We start from the raw sequence: 27849 nt of genomic DNA, 5'->3' as shown, positions 1-27849 counted from the left end.
GAGTTATACAGAGGAACAGCGTAAAAGAGGGCACATAGGAGGGGGAATTAGGACAGCTAGCTTCTAGAAGTTCAATTTCTGCTAATAACCAGTTTGTAGCTATGCTTAACCTCTGGCTGTCAGTTTTCTTAGTGTAAAATGAAGAAGTTAATAGTTTCTCTGCCACTTTAAATCTAAAATTCTATGATCTTACTTATTTCTAAGTTAAAAATAAAGATTTATCTTTCCCTAACTGTTACGGAAAACAGAGTTTCCTTTGGCAACTTAAAGTCTTTGATAAAGCTAGCATGATAAGAAACACACCTAGTAAATCGACCAAGAGAACAGATAAAAAGAGGATAAATTACAGGTAAGAAGGATACTAGTTATAAAAATAATCCAGTAGTAAAAGTTACACAAAGGTAAAAAGAAATGATCTTTGGATGAGTGAAGAGTGAAGAGCTGGTTATAATATGGAGCTCCCCTCTCCCCACCTCACCCCCTCTTCTCTTTTTCTAAGCCCTACTGCCTGTGGGACTTTAAAGATATAGTCTGTATAAAAATGTAAACTGCCTCAGGTTTGCCTCATTACTGAGACCCAGAACTAATCAAAAGCTGTGAATGGGTTGCACTTTTCATGTGATAAATCTGTGTGCAAAGAAATGTGGCCCAAGGGAATGAGGAGATAACAGAGAAATAACTTTCTTATTTTTCTCAGTCCTAGTCCTACTGGTGAAATACAACTTTGTAGATAGTTATCTTCCCTTTCACTTGAAACAACAGTCACATTCCACAGGCCCTCTTCAAAAGCCCTGAGCAGTACTCTGCCATGATGTTTGTTACTGGTTACTATAGGGTGGGTGATCAGCTACAATGACCATCCCTGGATAGAAATTCTCCGAACATAATGCTAGAAGCGAAGGTGGGGCAGCAGGATTTGAAGGATGAGAGAAAAGAGGCAGAAAGTAGAGGAAAGGTAAAGGAACAAAAGGGAGGAGACAGTAAAAATAAATAAATCAATCTAGTAAGAACCCTGTTTTCACAGTATCTCTGTAACTGCCCACGTGGTTCCTCCAGCCTGATGATCAATTCCTCCTCACTTTCTAAGACTCTGCCCCAGTGACGCTCTCTGATTCCCATAGTTCTTGCTATTTTCCAGAGCACCGTGCAAATATCCCTCTCATCTTACCTGTTACTTTATTATACTTGTTTACCTCCTTTTATTACACTGAAAGCTTGAGGGCAAGGACCAAGTCCAATCTCCAGCACAGCTCTGTACGTGGGGCACAAGAGGTACTCCCATGTTTAATGAGTTGATGGTGGTCATATTTATTGGGCACATGCTAGATGCGAGGCAGAGGGCAGGAGAGCTTACAAGTTAAAAGCACAGGCTGTGCTTTTTTTTTGAATCCTGACTCTGCCACTAACTAGCTGTATAATCTTGGGAAAGTTACTTAAGCTCTCTAAGCCTGTTTCTTCATCTTTTCACCATCAAATCTACCATCCTACCTGCATCTGTACCCATCTGCTCTGCTTTCCCTCTTGTTAGAATGGAAGAACTATCTCTGCTCTGATAACAGGCCAATCTCTCTCTCTGTTGGTTCACTGATCCACTCACTCCTGACCCCTCAAAGACTTTGTTTCGGCAATTAGGCCCTCCCTCTCCTGCACTTCAGTGTGCCCCCTCTAACCATCAGTCTCATGAGCCTATGAATGTTTCCTATCTTTTTAAAAATTTTATTATTTATGGCTGCATTGGGTCTTCGTTGCTACACACAGGCTTTCTCTAGTTGCGGTGAGCGGGGGCTACTCTTTGTTGCGGTGCGCGGGCTTCTCATTGTGGTGGCTTCTCTTGCTGTGGAGCACGGGCTCTAGGAACGCGGGCTTCAGTAGTTGTGGCACGCGGGCTCAGTAGTTGTGGCTTGCGGGCTCTAGAGCACAGGCTCAGTAGTTGTGGCGCACGGGTTTAGTTGTTCCGCGGCACGTGGGATCTTCCCAGACCAGGGCTCAAACCCGTGTCCCCAGCACTGGCAGGCGGATTCTTAACCACTGTGCCACCAGGGAAGTCCTGTTTCCCATCTTACAAAGAACTTCTGCTTTGAAAGACTTGAGCAAGCCAAATACTCAATGCCTCTATTTCCTTACCTCTCACTCTATCTTTAATCCATTCCAATAAGGCTTTTATCCCTTTGTTATCACTTTACTGAAACTGCCCTTGACAAGGTCATCCAATCCAATGGTCATTTCTGAGACTTCATCTTACTTGGCTTCTCAGTAGCTTTTGGACAGAGTCACTTCCTCTTTCCTGAAGCTCTTCCTTCACTTAACTGGCTGCTCCTTTTCCTTTGCTAGTTCATCTCCCTTGTCTTCCACATTCCCAACATTGGCTGCCCCAGGTCTTTTCCTTTGTACCCAGTTACCTAGCACACAGAAGGAATTCAAGAAATTCCTTGACTAGGAATGTGGTTTCCACTCTTAGTGCAGCTGCCTCTCAGCCTAAGGGTTAATTAGGAGGAGCTGTAAAGAAGACCCTATCATTAAGGTTAAAGTAACTTGAGGGATCTCAATACAGCAACAGCCTCCAGCTAAGTGGGAAGAGGGTCTGGAAATGAGGGAGAAGACAGATACTTAAGATCAAAAAGTAAGTTCCCCAGTAAAGGAAGAGACTGTGGACTAATGAAAAGACAACTGACTGGGACAGGGGAAGGCAGAAACAGAGAAAAGAGTCTGAAGGCACTGTAAAAAGAAAAATAAAGACTGCAATACAGGAAAATAAGAGGTGTTGGGGGGATCTGATATACTTTGAAGGATGTTCTAAATGGACAGGGCTGTGAGAAGCATTCAAGATGTTTTAGAGTTTAAAACCTTATGATGCACTTAAAGGTGAGTTAGGTGAGGGTTCAAATAGAGAAACTGGAAACCGTGAGCAGCTTGGGGATGTTACTAGTATGAATGAGTAAACACTTTGGAAACTTAAGTAACTTCATGATAAGCCAACAGTCAGAAGTATATCTGGGGCTTCCCTGGTGGCGCAGCGGTTGAGAGTCCACCTGCCGATGCAGGGGACACGGGTTCGTGCCCCGGTCCGGGAAGATCCCACATGCCACGGAGCGGCTAGGCCTGTGAGCCATGGCTGCTGAGCCTGCGTGTCCGGAGCCTGTGCTCGGCAACGGGAGAGGCCACAACAGTGAGAGGGGCCCACGTACCACAAAAAAAGTATATCTGTGAGGAAGGATTAAATATTTTAAAAATATATATGTCAATACATACATATATGCTCTTAAATCCACAGATATATGTAATTTAGCAAATAGTTTTCAACCAATCAGAGTACTAAAAATGTTACTGTTGGCATAAATTATTTTGGAAGTAAGTTGGCAAGAGTCAGTTGGGATCCTTCCACCTTGAGCACTTGTAGATCTGAGTTTTCCAACTGTTGCTTCCTACCACCCACTCTCAGAGGTCAAGCAATCCCTCCTTACGTCAAAACACGCTGCCACTTCGCTGTGGCACAGTGAGAATGTACATAAAGCTGTACAGTGAAACCCACCTGAATCTGAATCTGGCTCTCCCACTTACCAACTGTGAGACTTTCGGCAAACCTCAGTTTTCTCATCTGTCAGCTGTGGACAATTTGGGGAACTGGAAAAAGTGTATAAAAGCACCTAGCACATTGTTTGACAAAGTATAAGCACTCAATTATTTATAATTGCTGTCATCATCCTACTCTTTCCGTTCCTATCTTCCAGACAGCTCACTCCCTGGGCCTCTTCTCTTTTTCTCTATCTATACTTTTTTTGTTTTTTTAAGTAATCTCATTAAATGTCATGACTTTAAATAATGTCTATGTGCTGAAAGAATTTGTCTATGTGCTGTCAAAATTCATTTGTCCCAAATTTATGTCTCCAGGCCTAACTCCTCTGAACTCTGGCCTGTGTATCAAATTGTTCGGTTGACCTCTGCCTTGTCCCACCTCCCCCACCAACCAGCGTCTCCTGCACTCTTCACTATTAATTGAGAAATTACTGGCAACCCCAGTCCTTCCAGTTGCTCAATCTCAGGGTCATCCTCATCTCTTTCACCTCACATCCAATCCACCAGCAAGTCCTACTGGCTCCAACTCAAATATACCTTATATATGATGCTCAAAATAACTGAGCACTTCTCCTCAACCCCACTCTGCCATCCTGGTGCAAGCTACCATCACCTCTTGCCTGGATCATTACAGTAGCCTCCTAACTGGTCTCTCTGCCTCTGCACTTCTGTATTTTCTCAACGCCACAGACAGAGTGACTCTGTAAAGTTCTAAGATCATGTTGCTCCCCTGCTCAGAACCTTCCTGGGGCTTCTCGTCTTACTCCGAATGATGGGCTACAAAGCCCATGCCTTTGCTCTAGTTGAACTGGCCTCCTTGCTAGTCCTCAAACAACAGGCACACTCTTATACTTGCTGTTCTAGCTGCCTGAAATAATCTCCCCCACCCCCAAAATGGTTTGGCTGGCTTCCTACAATCATTCAGATCTTCACTCAAAAGTCACTTTCCTGATTCCATAGGTTCTTTTGCCTCCTAATAATACGCATATTTTTACTTATTGTTTGTCTCTCCCCATGGGGGCAGAGATCGCGGCTATAACTCTAGAACGCTGCCTGGAATACAGCAGGAGCTCAACAGTATTTATTGAATAAATGACTGCCCCAGAGTTTTTCATCTTTGGGGTCTTGCTACATCTGGTAAAGTGAACAGTAGTAGTCAACACGCTCAGGTAGCCAGTGGCAGCAGGAATGCCTGTGGCTGAGGCAGGAGGCTAGCACTAAGTGCTACAAAGCCTGGGTGAAATCTGAAACCCATACTTGAAGTCCCTGGAGCTATTCCAGTTTCTCCACCCCTCTGCCTGGAGCTGAGGTGAAGAAATGTTCACAAAGCCACACTACAAACTGCAAAGACTAGTGCGTCACGGGCTAATTATAAGTTAACCATTCCTAGCTACGGTTCTTGACATACATTAAACCCTGTCTGCTAAAAGGAAAACTAGCTTCTGTCCTGAATCATCATGGACTCTGAATGGCTTCTGACTATGGTTGCTGTTTTATGGATTTATATACCAAGATAAAATCCATTACAAGTAACTGAGCTAATTTTTACTGAGCCAGCACCCTGAACTAGATGTTACAAAAGCCGAGGATATTGGGTTTTTTCTTATGTACTGACAAACTAGAAAGAAAAATCATTATTTCTTTTACATGAACTTTTATATCTTAAAAGACCACGAAACGTTTTACCTTTTAAACTCTATTACCTTTTACTAGTTTGGGAAAGAATTCTTATACCTGAGGCATTCCAAGGAGTCTTCAGAATAATAAATTGCTTCTGTATGTAGAAAAACCATACCTTCAATTTTAAAAAATCTGTCTGGAATATTATGTATCACTTCAGTGTAAAGATGTTATTATTCCATATCAGTCATTCTCCAACTGGTTAACCTAATGGCTCTCTTTAGTGGACCTTAGATCTCACCCAATATCTTGGTTACTTTCATTTCATTACTAACATTTCAGGAAAATGTTACTTTCCTGAAAAACATTCTGATTTGATGTGCAACAGTCATTTAAAATTCAAATTAAAAATTACCCCGAGTGTCTCTGGCCAACCTTCTTCCTGGCATTACCTTAAGGGGAGACGTTTAGGAGCAAGGTTCCTGATGCGGAAGAGGCTGACTCTACAATTTACCAACCACTGCACTGATTTAGAACAACAGGGTCTTGGCCCACACAGAAATTAACTATGGCCATAATTCAAAGGCAGCAAGACAGAGAGACAGTGTGATTAAATACAGAGGTCAATATCAGTATGATCACTAGAGTTTCAAAGATACACAAATATGAATGACACTATGACTATATCCTTTTTATTAATCAGTGTATAGCCAGTGCCTGGGTCATACTATGTGCTGAAGAAATGTTTGCTGAGTAAAGAAATGAATGTACAACCCTGACTGTCCAATTCAGGCATGTGAACCTCTCCTCGAGGTAGAAAAGGACTATGATATGCTAAAATGAGATTCTCTCAGGGCCACAGGATGTAGTTCTAATAAGGGCTTCTAAAAGTAACTTGTACTGGTAAATCTGAAAAGTCTGTGGACTAACGCTGAATGTTTCTACTGCTTCAGAAGCCAAACTATTTATCAGATTTGAAGGTATCATTTTTGGTTTTGTTTTTGTTTTGTCCATGCCCCGCAGCTTGCGGGATCTCAGTTCCCCGACCAGGGATTAAACCCAGGCCATGGCGGTGAAAGCCCGGAATCCTAACCGCTAGGCCACCAGGGAACTCAATTATTATTATATGCTTAAATTATTAAGCAATTTATTATTCTGAAGACTCCTTGGAATGCCTCAGGTATAAGAATTCTTTCCCAAACTAGTAAGGTACTGTGTTTTAGATATGGACTTCTACTTGTTAATTAGCAACTCATCTGACCAGAAGCTCCTGGAAGGCAGACAACACATCTATGTTTATTACTATATACGCTGCCCTTAACACAGTGCCTGGCACATGGTAAAAACTTAACCAACATTTGCTGGATGAATGAGTGACTGACTCGATAGCATCCTGAAGCCTACAATGACATATCATCCCCAACACACTATACTCACAAATGCCTCCTAGCATTCTACCCTGACTCTACATGATAATTCCAGACTTAAAACTCCTAATTCTCAGACACAGCCAAACACTAGCTTATCTAAAACTACTAATAAAGGACTTTCTATTTCCAATAAATGACGTTTAGGCCAACCATCTCACAGAAAGAAAGCTTAAAAAGTTAGACGAACTATTTAAAAATCTTAAAACTATCATCAATGACAAGACGGTAGAGTACAGGCCAAAACCAAAAGGAAAACTAGAATCCAGAGGGGTAAATAACCACAGAAACTACAATGCCCTGGGGCATCTACCAGTCCCAGAAAACTCAGCTTTTGTTCCAATGGCCCTCTGAGGAGAAGAGGTTGATAACCCAAAGCCCAAGGCAAGGTAAGGAGTCTAAAAGGAGACCTTTTCTATAAATAAGCTAAGATTCCAGAGACTCCTGAGAGAGAATCAGAACTGGACCAGCCCTCCTGCAAAATTACATCTCGGGCTCTAATACCTTCACCGTCCAAGGTACTTTAAGCCTTGAAATTAGTTTAAGGTGGAGGTGGACTCAGAATGATATCGTTTCCACGTGGGAATTCCTCCTCAGCGTTGCTTAGGGAATTTATATTACGATAATATTTATATAATTTATATTACGATCTTACGATTTCTGAATCGTAAGAAAAAATCAGCGGAGAAATCTGGAAAAAAAAGGAGAAAATACTATAACTCTCTGTGAGAATAAAGCTTAACAATAAATGTAGAGACATTACTGGTCTCATTACTGGTAGAAAGAATCTACCAGTGTCAAGTTGAAAGCAAGAGCAGAAAATACTGACCCACAGAGTAAAGATTAACGTTGACCGGGACAAAAGTACATAGGAGAAAAGTGACTAGGACCTAATCAGTTAGTATTGCTTGTAACTGTTGCTATGTTATGAATGTGTTTATAAAGCACGTGTGTTCATGGCCCTGTGCGCTAACAGTGAGTCACTCTTGCAAATAAAATAAATACTAATAAGGGGCTTCCCTGGTGGCGCAGTGGTTGAGAGTCCGCCTGCCGATGCAGGGGACAAGGGTTCATGGCCCGGTCCGGGAAGATCCCACATGCCGTGGAGCGGCTGGGCCTGTGAGCTACGGCCGCTAAGCCTGCGCGTCCGGAGCAACGGGAGAGGCCACACAGTGAGAGGCCCGCGTACAGCAAAAATAAATAAAAATAAAAAATAAATAAATACTAATAAGCGTATTTGCACAGTATATTTTATATAAACCTTGTAAGTGATGGTCCAAGAAATATCAAATTTTAGAAGTAAAATAAGTCCTTAAATTGGCAATTCTGACACATGATTCTGTGTAGCACTGAATCTTGCTCAGAGGCAAATGTTCCATTATTTTAATACTACTCAAAAATGTTTGCTCAGTGTTTTCCAGTGTTTGTATTTGCTATAGGCTATAGTTCTTTGTAAGTATTTTAACAAGAGAAATGCAGAGAAGATGTGAATATTAAATATTGAATCATTATGTTGTATTACCTGAAATTAACATCATATTGTATGTTAATTATTTCAATTAAAAAAATTTTCAAAGATGTGAATGTTGTCATAAATTTATTGTCTAAAATTTGAATTAGCAAAACAATATTGATTCCAATGGCAAAGTCAAAATCAGGGCAAGTAGACAAAATATTTTCACTGTTAAAAAAGAATATAAGCACACATATGTATAACTGAATCACTTTGCTGTACGGCAGAAATTAACACAACACTGTAAATCACCTACACTTCATTAAAATTTTAAAAAAAGAAATATTCAATGCAAATAGTTGCTAGAAAATAAAAAAAGAAAACCTGTAAAAAAAAAAAAAGAAAGATTATGAGCTTATGCAAAGCAACATGTACCCTAATGGCCCCACCTGAAGATGTTTTTGGATACATTCTTAACACTCAACCAACATCAAAGGAAACTTTTTTCTATGTCTGGAATATTAGTCACAAAACAAAGATCAATCCCATCAGACAGGGCAACTAATACTTTGTGTATTTAAAATTTTGTTTTAAAAATCACTTTAAATACTAAATATTTGTGGTATGATTTTACAGTTTTTAAATTATTTTTATTTAACATTTATTTTGTGTTAATATTCCCTTATTTTAATGTTTTATATTATCAGATGTCTAGTATCATGTTAATTTTCTAATTTTGATAAATATTTTTGAGTTATGTAAGATATTAGGGTTAAGGGAACTCTACTATTTCTGCAACTTCTCTATAAATCCAAAATTATTTTAAAGTAAAAAGTAAAAAATAGGGACTTCCCTGGTGGTGCAGTGGTTAAGAATTCGCCTGCCAATGCAGGGGACACGGGTTCGAGCCCTGGGCAGGGAAGATCCCACGTGCCACAGAGCAACTAAGCCTGTGCGCCACAACTACTGAGCCTGCGCTCTGGAGCCCACGAGCCACAACTACTGAAGCCTGCGGCGCCTAGAGCCCATGCTCTGCAACAAGAGAAGCCACTGCAATGAGAAGTCCGCGCACCGCAACGAAGAGTAGCCCCCGCTCGCTGCAACTATAGAAAGCCCTCGCGCAGCAACGAAGACCCAACGCAGCCAAAAATAAATAAAATTTTTTAAAAAAAGTAAAAAATATTTCAAAGTTAATTATCAGGTAGAGAATAATTTTACATGTCATTAAAATATATAATCTCATAATATTTTGGTTCATAATAATAAAAAATTATGCATTTATTTCATATATATGTGTATATATACATAAAATCTCTGAAACTTTTAGTATAATCCTAACACAGGAAAATTGCTCACTGTTGATTATTACATACATTACTGTTATTACTTAAGAACACGTAAATAACAGTTTTTTTTAAAATACAGAATAATTTATAATTTCAGGAATTCCAATTTCTTGTTCCTGAATCTCAAAGATTACTATCCTTCAGGAATTGGGAAACATTAGCTGACCAGAAGCAGCTGACAGAAAGAAGTGCAAATCCTCTCTGGAGACAGGTGCCTTCATCTCCGGTCTTAATGTTTTCTAAATACTATGACTAGCACACAGTAAAAGGTAACCAGACACACAAGGAGTCTAGACCACATGAATGAGAACCATGTGACACCAAAAACAGTCCCACTAAGACTTAATATCTTGGAATTATCATATGCAGACTATAAAATAACTATTCTTACCATAGGTAAAGAAAATAAAAAACAAGCTGAAAGATACCTACAGGAAACAGAAAACTATAAAAGGTAACATATCAGATTTGAAAAAAAATACAGCTTCTAGGAAATGAGTCCTCATGACGTAATAATTCCAGAGTTTTAAGGAGCAATATGAAGAACAGTATGAAGGCTATATATATTTAAGTGTGAGCTATATGTAAATCTATATACCATCCTATACTTAAATTGAATCCATTCAATGTATTCCCTGTTGATCTAACTAGATTCACACTTATATGCATAAGGTGGAGCTGAATGTAAACCAAACCGTCAAGTGTATCCTGCTCTAAAACCACCAAGCACAAACCAGAGCCCTCAGTTGACTACAGTTCAAATAAATAAAGCCATACCCTTTCTTCTTATACTTAAGTCTTGCAATTAGAAGTGCTTCTTAATTATATTTCTTCTAATTTCTCAAACCCCTATTAAATGCCTATCACATGATAAGCATAGCTAGGCATTTGTCCATACATTTTCTTATTTAAAAAAAGAAGAAGAAAAAAGAGAAGAGGAAGGAGGAGCAATAGCTACAATAAAGAACCTAATTTTGGGTCTGGCACAGCACTGGACTATTTTGCTACCATTGACTGTGTCTGACAAGGGGACCAGCATCTCAGCACTGACAGTCCTTAGCTCTCCAGTAGTCCAAGTTCAAAATAACAATGGAGGAAGGAGATCTTTGAAAGTTCTGGAAGGTAGAGCAGAAACTTCAACTTCATTCAGTTAAACTAAATTCACCAAGTATTTACTGAGTCTACTACCTGTTGGACACTATACCAGGTGTGTGGGAAATGACAAACCAACTAATGTACAGTATCTGTCTTTTCATTAGGCTTAAAATTTTCATCGAGAGGCATATAAACAACTAAATATAATATCAATCAGGATTAGATAAATACTGTATCAAAAGTTCTTTAAATCTTATGCCTTAAATTTCAAGGTTAGAGATTGTATGGGACTGGATTGGAGGGGTAAAGCCTGGTGCTCAAACTGATTAATTCTGCCTCTTTCAAGGGACTTCTTGTATTGCTGGATACACTTTTTATGAAGACAGAAAAAGATGACCTTAAGAGGAACTGTCAGTGATTGCAAGAAGTAAGTAATTTCATCATACTAGCAATTGATACAAATAATACACCTATTGAAAAGCAATCAAGTCAATATTAATACAGCCAATGCTGTATTTGGTGAATGCAAATAAAGAACAGTTTCCTGATTAAGACTATACCCACCTACTGCAGGTCTTTCACAGCATTAAAATTTTAGAACTTAAAAAAAAACCAAAAACATAGTAAGAACACCAGCTGAATTATTAGTCCTGAAAAAGAAGGTCAATTGAATAAAAAAGAATACCAATTTCATCCCTCAGTACCAGTCCATTACTCCATATAGTCCTTTAAAAACACTGCACACTGTTTTTATGCATAGAAGACATAATATTTCTCTGGAACACTACTAATTCTAATAAGTATCATTATTGAGAAATTTTTGCTACCTGGAATTTGGGAGAGTTTTGTTCTGTCACCTGTATGTCTAATGCAAGAACAGTTTACAAGTATATCTCAAAACTTGTATGTATGGAAGGTGATGGAGAATCTGGGGCTTGCTATGTCTTTGAGGATGTAGCGCTGAGCCAAAGTTCCCTCAGGATTCCTTTTCAGGCACTCTGAAATCGTCAAGGCATCTGGCATTCCCCAAGAGTTCAGATACTCATATTAAATGAACACCCTCTTGAGGACATGTCTAGGTGCTCACCCTCGTGCTTTACCTTGAGAGCAAATGTCACCACTGTCCTGTTGAGCACAAATGACCCAGGGGCCCAGTGATCTGGCTGGTCCCTAATTCATCACCCTGCATGTGCTCCAGGACATCCTCCCGGGCCATGCCTCTGAGTGTGGAGTTCCCGCAGAACTGTGTCCACTTGCACAGCAATTCTTGCCTGAGCATATTTTAGACAGAGGTTTCCTCTCTTTCTGTAATCCGTCTGCTTTCCATCTTTCAGAAAGTTACTCGACTTCTGGCCTTCTGATAATACTCTTTCTTCTTGGAATTTATTATTTTTTTTTTTCATTCACTTTTAGAGATCTAAAGGACAAGGGGAAGTTGGTATGTGTACTTGGTCTGCCATCTTGATTTAGTCTCTCTGGGCCACCATTACCTTGTTTTTATTTATTAGGATCCCGCAACTCCTAGATCCACAGAGTGCTTTTTATTATTGACTTTCCTAACGACATGTAGGTTCAGAGCTCTCTGGCACGCATGCCAAAGGGCATGCAGTCATGCTCTCCTCAGGCTGTAGACCAGTTGCTATTATCTCACTCTTTTCTTCTTCCTACTTTATAAATTATTTCTCTTGATAGGCTGGTGAATACAAATGAAGTCTCCAGAGCCTGGTCACCCCCAAGTTAAGAGACAGCATTTCAATTTTTGAATATGCAAGGTGGGAAACAGTAAACCATAGTAGTTAAAGACATGGGCTCGATTCCCGGTTCCCTTAGCAAGCTACTTAATCTCTGCAAGTCTTGGTTTCCTCATCTATAAAGTAGCCAAATGAATTAACCCAGTACCTTCAAGGTAGCTGTGAAGATTCTTTGTGACAAATGCTTATTAATACATTAATAAATGTTTGTTATTATTATTGAAACTTAGTCCCTGGACCACAAAGATACAACATACTGTTTTCTCATGAGTCTTAGCCTGGAAGTCTTCAGTCCTGAGCAGAGTCTGGTTAAAGAAAGTTATATCTGGGGACTTCCATCTGCACAACTGCTATGGATGTCACAGAGGTATAGGAGGTATAAATGTCACTGAGGTCTGAGCTTTTTTACCTGAGCAGCAAATGGAGTTAGGAGGCTATAGTGGTCATAGGATACATTCAGACAGAGCCATCTAATTGTGGTGACAGAGTGAGAAATTAGGTAATAAAAAGCAAACCATTCCTTAATTGTCCATCATAGATGATAACACATTGCTAAAAGCCTGGGTAGGCTGTTACTTGGACTTGTGGGTGTCAAGAAACAAGTATATACTATCTCCTCATCACTCACCTCTAAGTTGCTGGAGTTCCATGTCCAAACTCTCAATGTTACTCTCGTAGAACTCAAGATTCTCAGGGGTCTCTGCCCTTAGTGATTCCTCTTGCTTCTCCTCCAGCGGTAAGTTCAGCTCTTCTTGAGCCCTGCAGCACACATCCAAGTCCTGTTCCATCTCCTGAATCCTCACCAAGACTAAGGGACACTGGGAAGTCTGGTCCAAAGTTTTCTCCATGTTCTCAGGGCCCTCCTTTTCTAGGCTCTCCCAGCCAGGACGGTTACAGGTTAGGAGCTTGGGGGGTACTGCATTCGTTCTTTGCTGGGCCGAGGGAGGCAGGGGAGCGGGGCGAGAAGGTCGCATTGCCAAGGGTGGTTCTGGTCTCAGACTCTGGTCCACTGGCAAATGGGGAGGAGTGGATGCTGGAGTACAGGGACGGGGTGGCGGTGGCCTTAGAGCCTTTCTCCTCTCAGGCAGCTCCTGCTGGATGATCAGCTTCGAGGAACCTCGGAAAATATCCTTTTCGGAGTTAAAGTCCATGATTGAAAAGTGGCGCAAAATTTTATCTGGTTCTGTGCCGGGCCCTGACAAGCTCTTCTCAAACTCTATCAGTTGTTGTGTCAACTTAGAATCCAGGTCCGTGTTGCCGTCTCCCTGTGAAAGTGCCACTGCTTCCACAGCAGGTGTCTCGTCTTGCAGACCAGGCTTCATCTCTGATTTCTCTGATGCAGAGCAAAAGCTGGAAGCATTTTCTTTGGGTGTGAGGTGCTTTTTCACACACCTCGCCATGCCCTGGAGCTGAGGGCTCAACTGGCTGGGTCTGACTGCCCTGGAGGCTAAACGGGAAAAGGTGCTATGAAGAGGTGTCACTGGCTTCTGAAGGGTTTTCGGCTGGGAGTATGTTCTTCTGGGAGGTAGGCTGGAGTAGTCTCTAGTCCTTGCTTCTAGAGGAAGAGGGTCAGAGTACTGGTGGGGGCGGGGGTTGCTTCCTCCTCCTATAGAATAATACTGGTTTTTCTGCAATTCGGGATGAAAAGGTACTGGAGTTTGGGACGTAACACCATTTACCACCTCTGAAGGATCCTTTGTGGAAGAGTATTTGGTAAGAAGCTGTTCGTGCCCTGAACCTGTGCTTCTTGGGGGCCCTTCTGAGCTGCCCACGTCCCAGTGAGAGTTTTTGTCTTCTTCATACTCAGAAGTCAGATGCTCCAGTGGGGAAGTGGATGTTTCAGAAATAACTGAGTTGGACTTCTCTGCTTTATACTCATGAGATTCATGTTTTTTTCCTTCCACTTCTAAGAAGTCCTCTGAACAATCCAAAGATGTGTCAGGGATGTTGGTGAGGCTGCTTTCCTGTGGCAGATCCACGGTTTCCTCCACCCTTGTTTGAGGACATAACTTTACAAAGCGGTAAGGAAAGATGCCTGTCCTGCCCTTCAGTGATCCTTCTAGCCAGCCATCTTCCAGGGTCCCCAGGATTCGGATTTTATCGCCTACTTCGAAATCCAGCTCATTTGGCTCCAGGGCTTGGAATCTGTAGAGGGCAATCCCGTAGGTGCCTGGCTGCTCGCCTTCCTCTTCTGGCTGTCTCTCTTCTCCTGTGTTGGTATCTACTTCACCGTTAGTAATGCAGTCATCGCAATTTCCAGAACTTACTGACTCATCCACAGTCCTCAGGGGCCCCAAAAGCTCTACAAAACCTTCCGGAAAAATGCCTCTTCGACCCTCTAACTCCCCTTCAAACCAGCCTGGTTCAGGAACTCCAATAATGGTAATCACATCCCCTTCTCTGAAGTCCAGCTCCTCATCCAGCTGCGCAGAGAGCCCCATCAGTGCCCGGGCCTGTCCCATTGAATACTCGGGAATCTGGAGAAGGGCACTCTGTGAGTGCCACTGCCGACTCTGTGAGGAGAGGCAGAGCTCCCTAACACATGAGGATGGGAAGAAGCCCCGGGCACCCCAGCAGCTCCGGCCCTGCAGCCAGCCGGCAGTGGGAGTGCCATCGAGAACCACTAGGTCACCTGAAGAAAGAGAAGAGAAGCAAAGATAATGACCTCGGTTATCACCTCAGCAGGATACTGGTATAACTAATAGTGCAACTCATCATCTTAAATAGCTACCAAATTCAAGGGAATATAAACCTAGAGTTTTAAGTGCATGAACACTTTTTGACACTTAGGGTGGATCCCTAAGATCCTTTTAGAGGGTCTGTGAGGTCAAAACTATCATATTTTCTTCATACACTTCATATACTTCAGTCAAAACAATGTAACGTGGCAAACTGAATATAGATTCAAGAATCTAGATTTCTTCTATTAAACCAAGTATTAAAGACATCTGCAAAAAATGCAAACCAATGTTACTCTTCTCACTAAATTTTTTTTGTTTAGGAAACTAGTTATTTTTCATAAACTGTTATTTATGTTATTAATGCTAATATGAGTTTTTAAAAATAAATTGATAATTTAAAAAATTTCTCAGCTTTAACAGCTAATATGGTAAATATCAATAGACTCACACAAGCAAGTGCTCTTTAGGGTCTCAAAAACTTCTAAGAATGTAAAGGCATCCTAAGATCAAAAAGTTAGAGAAATGCTACTACCAGCAATAGTCTGTACCACTGGATTCATTTATAAATGATGAAGAATATAGTCATGGCCACTACAGTCCTTTGAATAGATGGATCTAATTTCTCACACTAAATTATATTCAATATCAAAAATCGAACAAAGAAAGAATCTTCAGGAATGGGTTGGAAGTGTAGGGTGTGGACAACAAACTGTTCATTTATTTTCTCCAGAGCCCTTCTTTTTTTTTTTTTAAACACCTTTATTGGAGTATAATTGCTTTACAATGGTGTGTTAGTTTCTGCTTTATAACAAAGTGAATTAGTTATACATATACATATATCCCCATATCTCTTCCCTCTTGCCTCTCCCTCCCTCCCACCCTCCCTATCCCACCCCTCTAGGTGGTCACAAAGCACCAAGCTGATCTCCCTGTGCTATGTGGCTGCTTCCCACTAGCTCAGTTTTACATTTGGTAGTGTATATATGTCCATGCCACTCTCTCACTTGGTTAGAGCCCTTCTTGAACTATCCTTATCCTGAAAATACATCATAATGAAATCTTAGAAGAATGTTCTAGTAATCAGCAGTTTGTTTTTGAAAATAACCAGTAGCTCCAATATTGTTGTTTCAGGCTATCTTCACAAAATATAAGCTAAACAGTTAGCATCTGCCTTATTATTGAAGAAGGTGAGGAAAGGATTTGTCCCAGTTAAAAAATTACCCTATAGTTTTGCAGCAAATTGTTTTGCAGCAAACTTTTAATTACCTGATTATGAACTATTCATTTTGTAGATCATCAGTTTTAACTTTTTTAACTAGCTCCACGCTTCTAACTTCCTTTTGTCCTCTAATTTCTTCTCTCAAAATATTTATTCCATTCGTCACTTACTCTTTGCTACCTTATCCAACTCCCATCATATCTCACTCTTTTAAACCTCGCCCCAGACACTGTCTCTTCCAGTCTACCAAATGATTCATGCCAAACTAAGATTACAAATGTACCCATTTTATCATATCCCTCCCCTGCTCAAACGTTTACCATGAGGCATGAAGGCTTCTTCCTACCGCCTAAGGCTTCTACTCTAATTATCCTATTCTTACTACGGGAAATATATTTAAAAAAATAAGTTTGCTGTGGACACTCTCCAAAGAGGTTTAGTTAACTAAGCTACCAAAAGGCTACTCTTATGTTTTCACCTCAGTGCAAACTGGTATTCACATCCAGTCACAACCTCCCCTTGCCCCATCCCCAGCTATCCAATATTATCTCACCTCTGAGACCCTATTCCACACAAGGGGACTTTTCATTGTCTCCTACAGAAGCCTCTCCTCTCCATCTGAAACCTTAGCATGCTTCCCTGAGAAACCTTAGAAGCCTACACACATCTTGGCCATCTGTAGCCTACTAAAGAAATTATCACTTATATCAACAATTTTGACACTTGTATTTTTATATACTACACAGCTTCTAATGTAAGATTTTGCATTTACTGGTAGGCACCCAATACATTTTCACTGATTTCATGCTGTTTTGCTTAGATGTCCCTGAAAATAGGTCTTGGTCCTGTATTTCTATTTTCCTTTAATTCCTGATTCAATATCCATTGGTCAGAGCTTGGGGTCCTGAGAATTACAAGTGACTTTTTCCCCCACTAGTTCTAAGGCCATTCCATCAGGACCACAGAGGGAATTCACTGGAGACATGGCTACTGTTCAGACACAGTAGGGCTTTTGGTGATTAAGAATAAAAGCGTGGGTTTCCCTGGTGGCACAGTGGTTAAGAATCTGCCTGCCAGTGCAGGAGACGCGGGTTTGAGCCCTGGTCCAGGAAGATCCCACATGCCGCAGAGCAACTAAGTCCATGTGCCACAACTACTGAGCCTACGCTCTAAAGCCCACGTGACACAACTACTGAGCCCGCGTGACCCAACTACTGAAGCCCACGCGCCTAGAGCCCATGCTCTGCAAGAAGAGAAGCCACCGCAATGAGAAGCCCGCGTACCACAACAAAGAGTAGCCCCCACTCGCCAAAACTAGAGGAAGCCAGCGTGCAGCAACGAAGACCCAACGCAGCCAAAAAAAAATAAAATAAAATAATAAAAGCGTGCCAAAACTCCCACTCTCCTGGCTTTGAAATGAACTGGCTTTCTTTCCTTCCTTCCTTCCCTCCTCCCTCCCTCCCTTCCTTCCTTTCGGCTCTATTGGGTCTTTGTTGCTGCGTGCGGGCTTTCTCTAGTTGTGGCGAGCAGGGGCTACTCTTCATTGCGGTGTGTGGGCTTCTCATTGCGGTGGCTTCTCTCGTTGTGGAGCACGGGCTCTAGGCATGCAGGCTCGGTAGCTGTGGCTCGCGGGCTCCAGAGTGCAGGCTCAGCAGTTGTGGCGCACGGGCTTAGTTGCTCCACAGCATGTGGGATCTTCCCAGACCAGAGATCGAACCCTTGTCCCCTGCATTGGCAGGCGGGGTCTTAACCACTGTGCCACCAGGGAGGTCCCTGAACTGGCTTTTTGCTTGTTTGTTTGTTTTGTTTTGGTTTTGGTTTTTTTTTGCGGTACGTGGGCCTCTTACTGCTGTGGCCTCTCCCGTTGCGGAGCACAGGCTCCGGACGCGCAGGCTCAGCGGCCATGGCCCATTGGCCCAGCCACTCCGTGGCATGTGGGATCTTCCCGGACCGGGGCACGAACCCGCGTCCCCTGCATCGGCAGGTGGACTGCCAACCACTGCGCCACCAGGGAAGCCCTGAACTGGCTTTTTTAAACCTGCAGAATTAGAATATTTTCTTGTTTTACCAAATCTTCATGAAACCCTTATAATAGGGTTTGTTTTCCTATTTTCAGTTGTTTTTTTCAGACTGTTTTTTCCCTTTCCTTCTTTCTTTTTTTTTCTTTTGGCCATGCGGCACGACTTAGTTCCCTGACCAGGAATCAAACCCATGTCCCCTGCACTGGAAGCACAGAGTCTTAACCACTGGACTGCCAGGGAAGTCCAAAAACAATTTTGTTTGTTTTTATTTTGGCCATGCCATGCGGCTTGCAGGATCTCAGTTCCTCAACCAGGGATCAAATCCGATCCATGGCAATGAAAGGCTGGAATCCTAACCACTAGGCCACCAGGGAACTCCCTGGGTGACGGTTTTGATAAGCTTTGTTACCTGGCAGATTGTCATTCTGTTGATTATTTCTATATAATAAAGGTTTTGTTTGTTTGTTTTAAGTCACAATTTAGGCCCTGAAAAGCACTTTAGAGATAATTTTGGTGAACACTTTTATTTTACAGCCCTGTTACTGAGTTTTTTGCATTCCTATGCCTTAGGAATAGAGGCTGCTTAGTGATCATTTCTAAACTTCAAAAACAACAATATGAGGAACTCCTGGAATAGAGTGAACAAAAAAATAGGAAGTGGGGTGACTCTTAGGGTCAGCCTGAGCCTTTTGCTTATGCACGATTAATCCCAGCCACCACACTGCTTGTTTCTTCTGGTTAGATTTTTTTATTCAAACAAGAAATGCATTAAGAATAAGATGATAAGAAAGAATGAACGTCCTAGAATCTGAATATAAGTAGTTTGACCCTGCAGGATAAAGTCCCTCACTGAAATCTACTGCCCAGGGACTCTGTACTCTATGCAGACCTACCACTCTTTACCTGGGTTTCCACACGAGCCATATCAGAACCTAAATCCTGATATCTCACACACATGGCACCACAGACTTATGACACAAGTGCTTTAACTGATAATTATCATTTATCTATTTATTTGTAAATAAGTTTATCAATTTTCATTGGTCTTTTCTGGGGGTTGAGAGGTGGCCTAGAAGCATGAGCTTATAGGCAAGGGATAAGCATTCTGTGTTGTGTCAGGCAATTAAATATTTCATCGCTCTCACTAATTTTTTTTCTCTCCTCTTTCTCTGTCTTTTCCTTGTTGTTTTGTTTTTGTCTTTTGTTTTTTCTCTCTTTTTTCCCCTCTTTATTTTCTAGGACAGCACCTACACTGATCTAAGAGACAAACTTGTTTCTGAATTTAAATATAACTCAAAATACAGGGAACAGACCAAAACAAATAGAAAGCTTCGGGAAAAGGAGAAAGGGTGACACCTGCTGGAAGAACTACTGGTGGTCTGGATTCGAAATAGAATCTCCCAGGGAAAATGTACATACACACAAAACTTCACATAATCATCAGAAAATAAGGTCCCCCGAAGCACATCCATGAACCCCAAGAATCCTAGGTTGAGAATAATAAAATAGCTAATCTTTATTGAGTGCTTACCCTCTGCCAGATGCGTTACATGTATAACCTCATTTAATCCTCACAACTACCCTGATGTTGGTATTATTATTTGTAGACAAGGAAACTGAGGCCAAAAGAACTTAAGTAATTAGTACAGAATCACAGTTATTGAGTTGTGAAGTTGGATTTAAATCTAGAGCCATCAGAATTCTTATCCCCTAAACTATACTGCCTGCCCTAAATACATATATATTTTTAATAATATAATTTTTCAGTTAAAATATATAATTTTTTCTCTTATAACTCTCGATATTTCTGAAAGGTAAGTAAATAACAACTAAAGGCAGCATGGTAAAACAAAACAGATCTCAAACATTATCCCACATGCTCTTAAAGGTTTCCAAATCCCTCCTGACATATATTAAATCACAGAAGAGGAGAAGCTTCACTGCTACACTGAAGGACCAAAGGAAAGGCAAAGAAACAACAGGGAACTGGATTAATAGTACTAGAGGACAGGGATAAAGGAATGTATATACTCATGAGCGGAGACACTGATCTAACGGAAAAAGCAGAAGGGCCATTTTCAGTCTAAGAAGTAGAAGGGCCATTCCAAGCAGTAGACTTAGATTCAAGTCATAAACTATATATAGTATAAAACAATACTTTCATTTTTTTTAGTGGTTTTGTTTCTAACTAGTAAAATATCTGTTATATATATATAGAAAACAAGAGGAATTAAAATCATTTCTGTGTCTCAAGCTAAACTTCCCAGAAAAAGACAAATTGTATAGATACACCTACTTTCCCCATCCTCAAAGGCTATTATTATGTTCAAATCGGAAGACATACAGAGCTAAAATATGTGAACAGCATAGAAGGAAAGAGAGCTGAATAGTCAATGTGTTTACTGGCAGCACAATATCACAGAAGATAAAACCACTAATAATTAGTACATCTCTTTCTATTCTCTCTTGTCCTATGTATGCCCCCTGCCCTGCATCCTCTTCTTTTGAGCTCTGCTTATGTTTTTCAGCTCCACAGCCTTAACTTGTTAAAAGATAGTCAAGATAAGATCTACAGACTCCAGGACCCAGCCTGACCTTGAGTCAGTCTTGGTAGAGGTGACTTGTGGCTGAAAGGTCCACACCAGGGTTTTCCTGAGAATCTCAGGTGGCTCTGGGATTCCTGAGGTGGATTTTAACTTCAAATCAAGTTCAGAACACATCAGTCCAGTCTTCCCAGGAGAGGCATTCAGCAGAAAATCTGTTTAGTACCTAAGACTTGACTATGCAAGATATATTATGAAGCAAAAAAACTAATTCCAGAAGCCACTTCCTCAAATTCCTCAAATGTTGTAGACATACTGTATATTCCCACATAGTACATTGTTATACACAGTATTTGCTCCAGGAACCAGGTGTAGGAAAAAACAATGCCAGGCCACCCACATCCTCTGCACAGCTCTGGTGGAAGCCACTGTGCCTTGGCTTCCACCAGACCCTCTGACTGGTCTGACATGGACTCAGCCCCCCTATGGGAGAGCTGTGAGTAGGGACAGATGAGGCTCCCTCCTATAACATCTTCATCTATTTCTGTCTGTCTTCCCAACGTGGATTAGCAAAAAAGCACACAGAACAGAGGTAGAGGCTTAGTGTAAAGTGAAGGCAAGAAACTCTGAAAGCTGATTTTGAGGATTAAGGTCAAAGCCCAATATTCCTTTCTTCTCACTGACTAAGGGTTAGGGACTTTGCTAGGTCTCTCTCCCCACCTCTGCACTCTCTCTCCCATATGTGTACACAGTTTAAGAAATTAAGCCTATCCCTTTAGTGCCATACTCAAAAGAGTAAGTAACAACAGTAATAACATACCTAATAAATTATACAATTTTGATGACTGTTGTGAGTCATCATAAAATTGCACTGATCATAAGCTTCAGTTTGTGGAACACTACTGGCTTCTGTGCTTATGCAGAAATGTATGGACTTAATCAAGTACATGTGCCGAAACTGTTTAGTCACTCTTTAGACGTTCATATGTCTATCAGAGTGTAAGAAGTGAGAAATACTTGGAATATCACTGAGACATGGCTATGACCATCCGTTTTAAACCACTTCCCTTTAAACTGGTTCTGATGAGAACTTTAATAACATTACCTAATAGTTGAATAGCAATGGGGCTGTTTTGCATCTCTCTCTTAATTTGCATACTGTAATTCCTGCTCTACTATCATGCATTAATAAATAGTATGTTGTTAGCAAAGTCATATCAATTTTTACGGGAAAAAAGATAACTGTAGTCTGAAGTGTAGCTACAACCTGGGGCAGTAGAAAGAGAATACCGGGCTTACAAATAATCAGGTGATGTAACTTCACATTCTGAGGCCAAAACTTCTCAACTGCAGGTAACATTCTTTGAATCTCATTCTCATTATTATTATCATTTTTTTTTTATGGTAAGTGGAGGAAGTCATTTTCATTATTTTTTAAATGCAGTTAATAATACCCACTTTGCTACCTGCCAGGTCTGTGCTGAGAATGAAATGAGAGTGTATTTGTGAGAGAAAATGCTGTGGGAATTATGAAATGCTACTCAAATATAAGGCATTATTATTGTCAGCACTATCTTGGTATTATTGAAGACTCTCTAGAGGTTAGTCACATAAAAATTCAAAAAAAAAGATCTAGTTGTCAAAATGGACTGACTCCACCAATCTTATTTTGAACAGTCTACTCTTGGATGATCAACTTACCTCGATGGAGGGAAAGGCTGTTCAATTCTAGGGATGTAAATTCACAGATACAGACAAACAGTCTCTCGCCCTCTTTTAGACTGGGAATGGTAACAACTTCCACAAAACTGCTGGGGAACTGTCCTGAAAATAAAAGCAAACATTTCCAATATTAAAATTCCTTTTTTCTGTCTGTGTACCAGGACAAAAACCTTTTTTGTGGTCCCATTTATAAACCCTGAATTGAAAACTCACTGAGTACTCATCACTGGAGAATATAGTGTAGAAAACATGCAGTGCACAAAATTAGGTGCATGCAGAACACAGAGAGTGCAATTCAATTCAATGAGCATTTACTGGGTGTCACTCTGTCAAAGGCACACTGCAGAGGGGAAAATGAGTAAGACAGTCTTGGCCCTGAAAAATCTTAAAATTTGATTCAGACATAAAATCTAATTCAGACATAAACAATAATTCAGTTTGAAATCCAGTGTCACATCCTAGGTACACAAATTGCTATGGAAGTTCAGAGAAGGTAGGAAATGGGTCAGGAAGAAAATGAAAAATTTTATGAAAAAGACTACAGTTGAATCTGAAGATTGGCAGGGTTTTAACAAGTAATAATAGACAAACAGGGCCTGTCAGTTGGAACACATCGGAAAGTTTAGTTGATTCCACCTTCTAACTATCTCTTGCATATGTCCACTTATCTCCAGATTCACCACCTCGGTCCAAGCCATCAGCACCTCTCACCTGGATTACTGCAACCACTTCCCATCCTACCTCCCTGCCTTTGGCTTTGCCCTTTCCTATCATTCTTCAATCTGCAGCATCGAGCTTTCTAAAAGACAAATCTGATTGTGCTTAAAGCACGTTTACAGTATCCTGTTTCCACAACTCCTTTCCATGGCATGCGCTGTCCTCCATGATCTAGCTTCTGCTCATCTCCCCATGCCATCTCCCCCCGCTCCACCATTCACACTCCATATGCCAGAATGAACTTTCTCAGTCCTTCCATGTTCTTTCTCTCTCATTCCAGGGCCTCTGAATAATTCTCTCTGCCTATCCTCTTTGCCTTGCTAACTCCTACTCACCATTTTTATCTCAGCTGAGATGTCACTTCTACTGGGAAATAATCTATCATCTCCCAAATGTGGCTTAAGTAACAATAAGAGTCTGTTCTAAGGACTGTATGATATACTCCAGCCCAGACTTCCATAAACATATATAAGTTAAAGATTGGATTTAACATAGATGCATAGTGTGGGGGAAAAACTTCCAGCCTTCCCTTGGCAAATTCATAAAAGAAACTGGTGCTAACATTTTTCAAGAATAGAAAAAGGAAACCAGGTGCATGGAAAGTGGGAGTTAAGTGCATCTAGGGTAGAGGGCAGATTTAATAAATTTAGGACACCCAGGAATCTAGGAGGGCAGCTGGTACCTAACCATGTCAACCTTTTAAAGGAACCAGTAAGGAGAGAGGCAGTGATAACAGACATTCTCTCCTTGCTGGCAGAAACCACAGTAAACACACACAGAAAACACAAAACGATCTGAAGTGTATTTATTGGGCTTCCCCTTAAACCTTTATTTTTTATTTTTTTTATTTTTTTATTATTTTTTTTTTGTGTGGTACACGGGCCTCTCACTGTTGTGGCCTCTCCCATTGCGGAGCACACGCTCCAGACACGCAGGCTCCAGACGCGCAGGCTCAGGGGCCATGGCTCACGGGCCCAGCCGCTCCGTGGCATGTGGGATCTTCCCGAACCGGGGCACGAACCCGTGTCCTCTGCATCGGCAGGCGGACTCTTAACCACTGCGCCACCAGGGAAGCCCAAACCTTTATTTTTAATATGGAAAGAAGGGAGGGTCTGTGGTCTATTTTGTACGTGAGGAATTATGAACCTCTTACCTGTCACATCCTCTTTCTTTCCTAGAAGCCAAAATTCATCCACCACTGCCAACACCTCAATAACATCTCCCACAAAGAGCGGCAGTTCTTCTGATACGCTAGGGCAGAAGTCAAAGATGGCTCGAACCACTGAGCCAGCCTCCATCTTTCATAACCTGGAAAGAAAGGTCAAAAGAAATGGGAAAGCATAAGTATTTAAGACACTGTAATATAGATTGGTATCTTGAGAATTATCATTAAGATATAAAGTATCTTATTAATAATAAATTATTACTAAGATATAAAGTATATATAAGACTACTTATAATGAAGTCAAAGCTAAGCAAATAAGAAGTTTGTACTTTCAAAATACTGTCTCATTTCTTTAAAAACAATAATTTCCTCATATGTTTTCATTTAATTCTCCAAGTCATTCTGGAATTGAAAAAAAAAAGTGACTTATAGCTATGTGGAATAGAAAACATGCAACTTGGAAATGCAGACTTTCCAATATGCTTGAAGAAGGCAACATGGGAATTAACATTTTTAAGGTACCAGGCAAGAGGGTGCTCTTAAAATATGGTATTTAAAAAGTAGGGATTTTAAATATGGCATTTCATCTATTCCCCATAACTATCTTTTTTGCTTATCTTTTTCCCTTTGTATTTCCACATGTATTTTATTTTATTTTTTCTTCAAGTTTTATTGCGATATAATTGGCATACAGCTCTGCATAAGTTTAAGGTACAAAGCATAATGATTTGACTTACATACAACATGAAGTGATGATCACAATAAGTGTAGTGAATGTCCATCACCCCACACAGATGCAAAATGAAAGAAAAAGAAAAAAATGTATTTTTCCTTATGAGGATGGCTCTTAGGATTTACTCTCTTAACAACTTTCATACATAACATATAGCTGTGTTAATTATATTGATCGTGCTGTACATGACATCTCTAGTACTTATTTACCTTATAACTGGGAGTTTATACCTTTTGACTGTCTTTGACCAATTCCCGCCCCTCCGCCCGCCCAGCCTCTGGTCCCCACAAATCTGATCTTTTTTTCCATGAGTTTGTTTGTTTATTTTTGAAGTATAGTTGACCTACAACACTGTCAGTTCCTGTTACACAACTTAGCGATTCAATATTTCTATGCATTTCAAAATGATCACCACGATAAGTCTAGTCATATGTCACCATACAAAGATACTAGTTATTAACTATATTCCCCACACTATATCATGACTCATTTATTTTACAACTGGAGGTTACTTCTTAAACTCTCTCACCTATTTCTTTCCTCCCCTCACCCCCCTCCCTTCTGGCAACCACCTGTTTGTTCTTCGTATCTATGACTTTTTTTGTTTTATGTTTGTTCATTTGTTTTTTAGATTCCACATATAAGTGAAATCATACAGTATTTGTCTTTCTCTGACTTATTCATTTAGCAGAACACCCTCTAGGTCCATCCATGTTATTGAAAATGACAAGATTCCATTCTTTTTTTATGAATAATATTCCATTGTCATGGAATATTCCATTCCATCTTCTTCATCCATTCATCTGTTAATGGGCACTAAGCTTGCTTCCATAGCTTTTGTAAATAATGCTGCAATGAACACAGGCGTACATATATCTTTCTGAATTAGCTTTCTTCAGATAAACACCCAGGAGTGGAATTGCTGGATCATACGGTAGTCCTATTTTTAATTTTTTGAGGAAACTCCATACTGTTTTCCACAGTGTTTGTACCCATTTACATTCCCACCAACACTGCATAAGGTTTGCCTTTTCTCCACATCCTCGCCCACACTTGTTATTTATTATCTTTAACAGCCAATCTGACAGGTGTGAGATGACATCTCATTGTAGTTTTTCTTTGCATTTCCTTCATGTGCCTGTTGGCCACCTGTATGCCTTCTCTGGAAAAATGTCTAGATCCTCTGCCTGTTTTTTAATTGGGTTGCTTGTTTTTTTGATGTTGAGTTGGATGTATCATTTGCAAATATCTTCTCCCATTCAGTACGTGGCGTTTTGCTGATAGTTAGTTTCCTTTGCTGTACAAAAGCTTTTTTTTAATATAAATTTATTTATTTTTGGCTGCCATGGGTCTTGTTACTGTGCGTGGGCTTTCTCTAGTTGCGGCGAGTGGAGGCTGCTCTTTGCTGCAGTGCACGGGCTTCTCATTGCGGTGGCTTCTCTTGTTGCAGAGCATGGGCTCTAGGCGTGTGGGCTTCAGTAGCTGTGGCACACAGGCTCAGTAGTTGTGACTCGTGGGCTCTAGAGCGCAGGCTCAGTCGTTGTGGCGCACAGGCTTAGTTGCTCCACGGCATGTAGGAGCCTCCTGGACCAGGGCTCGAACCCGTGTCCCCTGCATTGGCAGATGGACTCTCAACCACTGGGGGGAGTGACTGAGAGCTTTTTAATTTGGTGTAGTCCCTCCCCACAGCTATCTTAAAGATGAGGGTACTGAGGCTCAGCAAGTTAGAAAATTTGTTCAAGATCACAGAGCTTACAGCAGCAGGGCCAGGATTCAGACTGAGTGCATTCCGGCCTCTACCTACTGAGACCGTGCCTGTAAAAAAACCGATTTGACCTGAAGAACAGCAGCAGGACCATACCTCAGTGGCCCAGATTTAAAATGCACTGAAAAAGACAAATCCATAAGAAGAATAAGAAAGGGCTATGTAGATGGCGCCTCCAGACAAGCTTTAGTACACTATACCAGATCAAGAATGTGTTTTCGGTTCAAGGACGCCTACGGCCCAAACTTGCATACTATCTTATGGTGTCTGTGCTGTAATAAGACAATGCGTCTGTTACTTTGTGTCAAGGGAGCCTAAGGACATGTTAAGCAATAGAAAGGGAGGCAATAAATAGAGGGCATATGCCATCAGCCATGATTACCTTCAGCCATGATTACCTTACACTTCTCCAAGGTCTTTTGCAAGGAGCGGCCGAAGATCCTCCAGAGTGTCCAGGCCCCAAGCCTATTTTTCTTTATTTGCCTCAAGTATCATTTGGTGTTGGCAGAGATGAGGATTCTAACTTTCATCTCACATATAACAATAAACAACATCAAAAAGCACTAAGTGCCTAATTACAAAAAAGGATAGTTATAGCTCTAAGTTTACAGTCTACAAATGATGTGGACAAACACTTAGGCACATAAGAAACTGTTCAGTCCGTTAATGTGAAGGGCCTATAAGATTTTAATGGCACATGCAACACACATATTACATATTTAATTTGAACTGTTGAGTAAAAAGAGCTTATCTTTGAGTTACTGAAACTTTTTTTCCTATAATATGACTTGGGTACACAATGGAGAAGAGAAGTAGCTAGTACCATTCCCCACATCCTCTCCCACCACATATTTTCTTTAAGTATTAAAAAAATATAGAATTAAAATCACACACTGAGGAGGCAGCATAATGTGAATGCAAAGTACGAGGCTCCTTGAGTCAGAGAAATCAAGGTTCAAATCCCAGCTCCACTAGTTATTAGCTTTTTCACCTTGGATATATTACTTAAACTCTTTGG

General features: G+C 40.8%; 1 protein-coding gene across 2 annotated transcripts in view; it reads right to left on the bottom strand.

Moving 5' to 3' along the window:
- DNMBP (dynamin binding protein) overlaps nucleotides 1-27849 on the bottom strand; it is a 110727-nt gene that overhangs the window by 52201 nt on the left and 30677 nt on the right. The window contains exons 2-4 of one of the 2 annotated variants that reach the window (XM_060034269.1): nucleotides 24322-24476; nucleotides 22431-22553; nucleotides 12894-14897 (exon numbers count right to left, since the gene is read on the bottom strand). In XM_060034269.1, the coding sequence (XP_059890252.1) occupies nucleotides 12894-14897; nucleotides 22431-22553; nucleotides 24322-24466 (2272 nt within the window). In that variant the 5' untranslated portion in view covers nucleotides 24467-24476. Of the gene's footprint in view, nucleotides 1-12893; nucleotides 14898-22430; nucleotides 22554-24321; nucleotides 24612-27849 lie in introns of those variants that run through there. The other variant, XM_060034270.1, reaches the window with a different exon arrangement.

This window comes from Delphinus delphis, chromosome 16 (assembly GCF_949987515.2).
Source record: "Delphinus delphis chromosome 16, mDelDel1.2, whole genome shotgun sequence".
In the NCBI taxonomy this organism is placed as follows: Eukaryota; Metazoa; Chordata; class Mammalia; order Artiodactyla; family Delphinidae; genus Delphinus; species Delphinus delphis.
The sequence above is the reverse complement of the archived record's forward strand: the minus strand, read 5'-3'. Positions and strand labels throughout refer to the sequence as shown.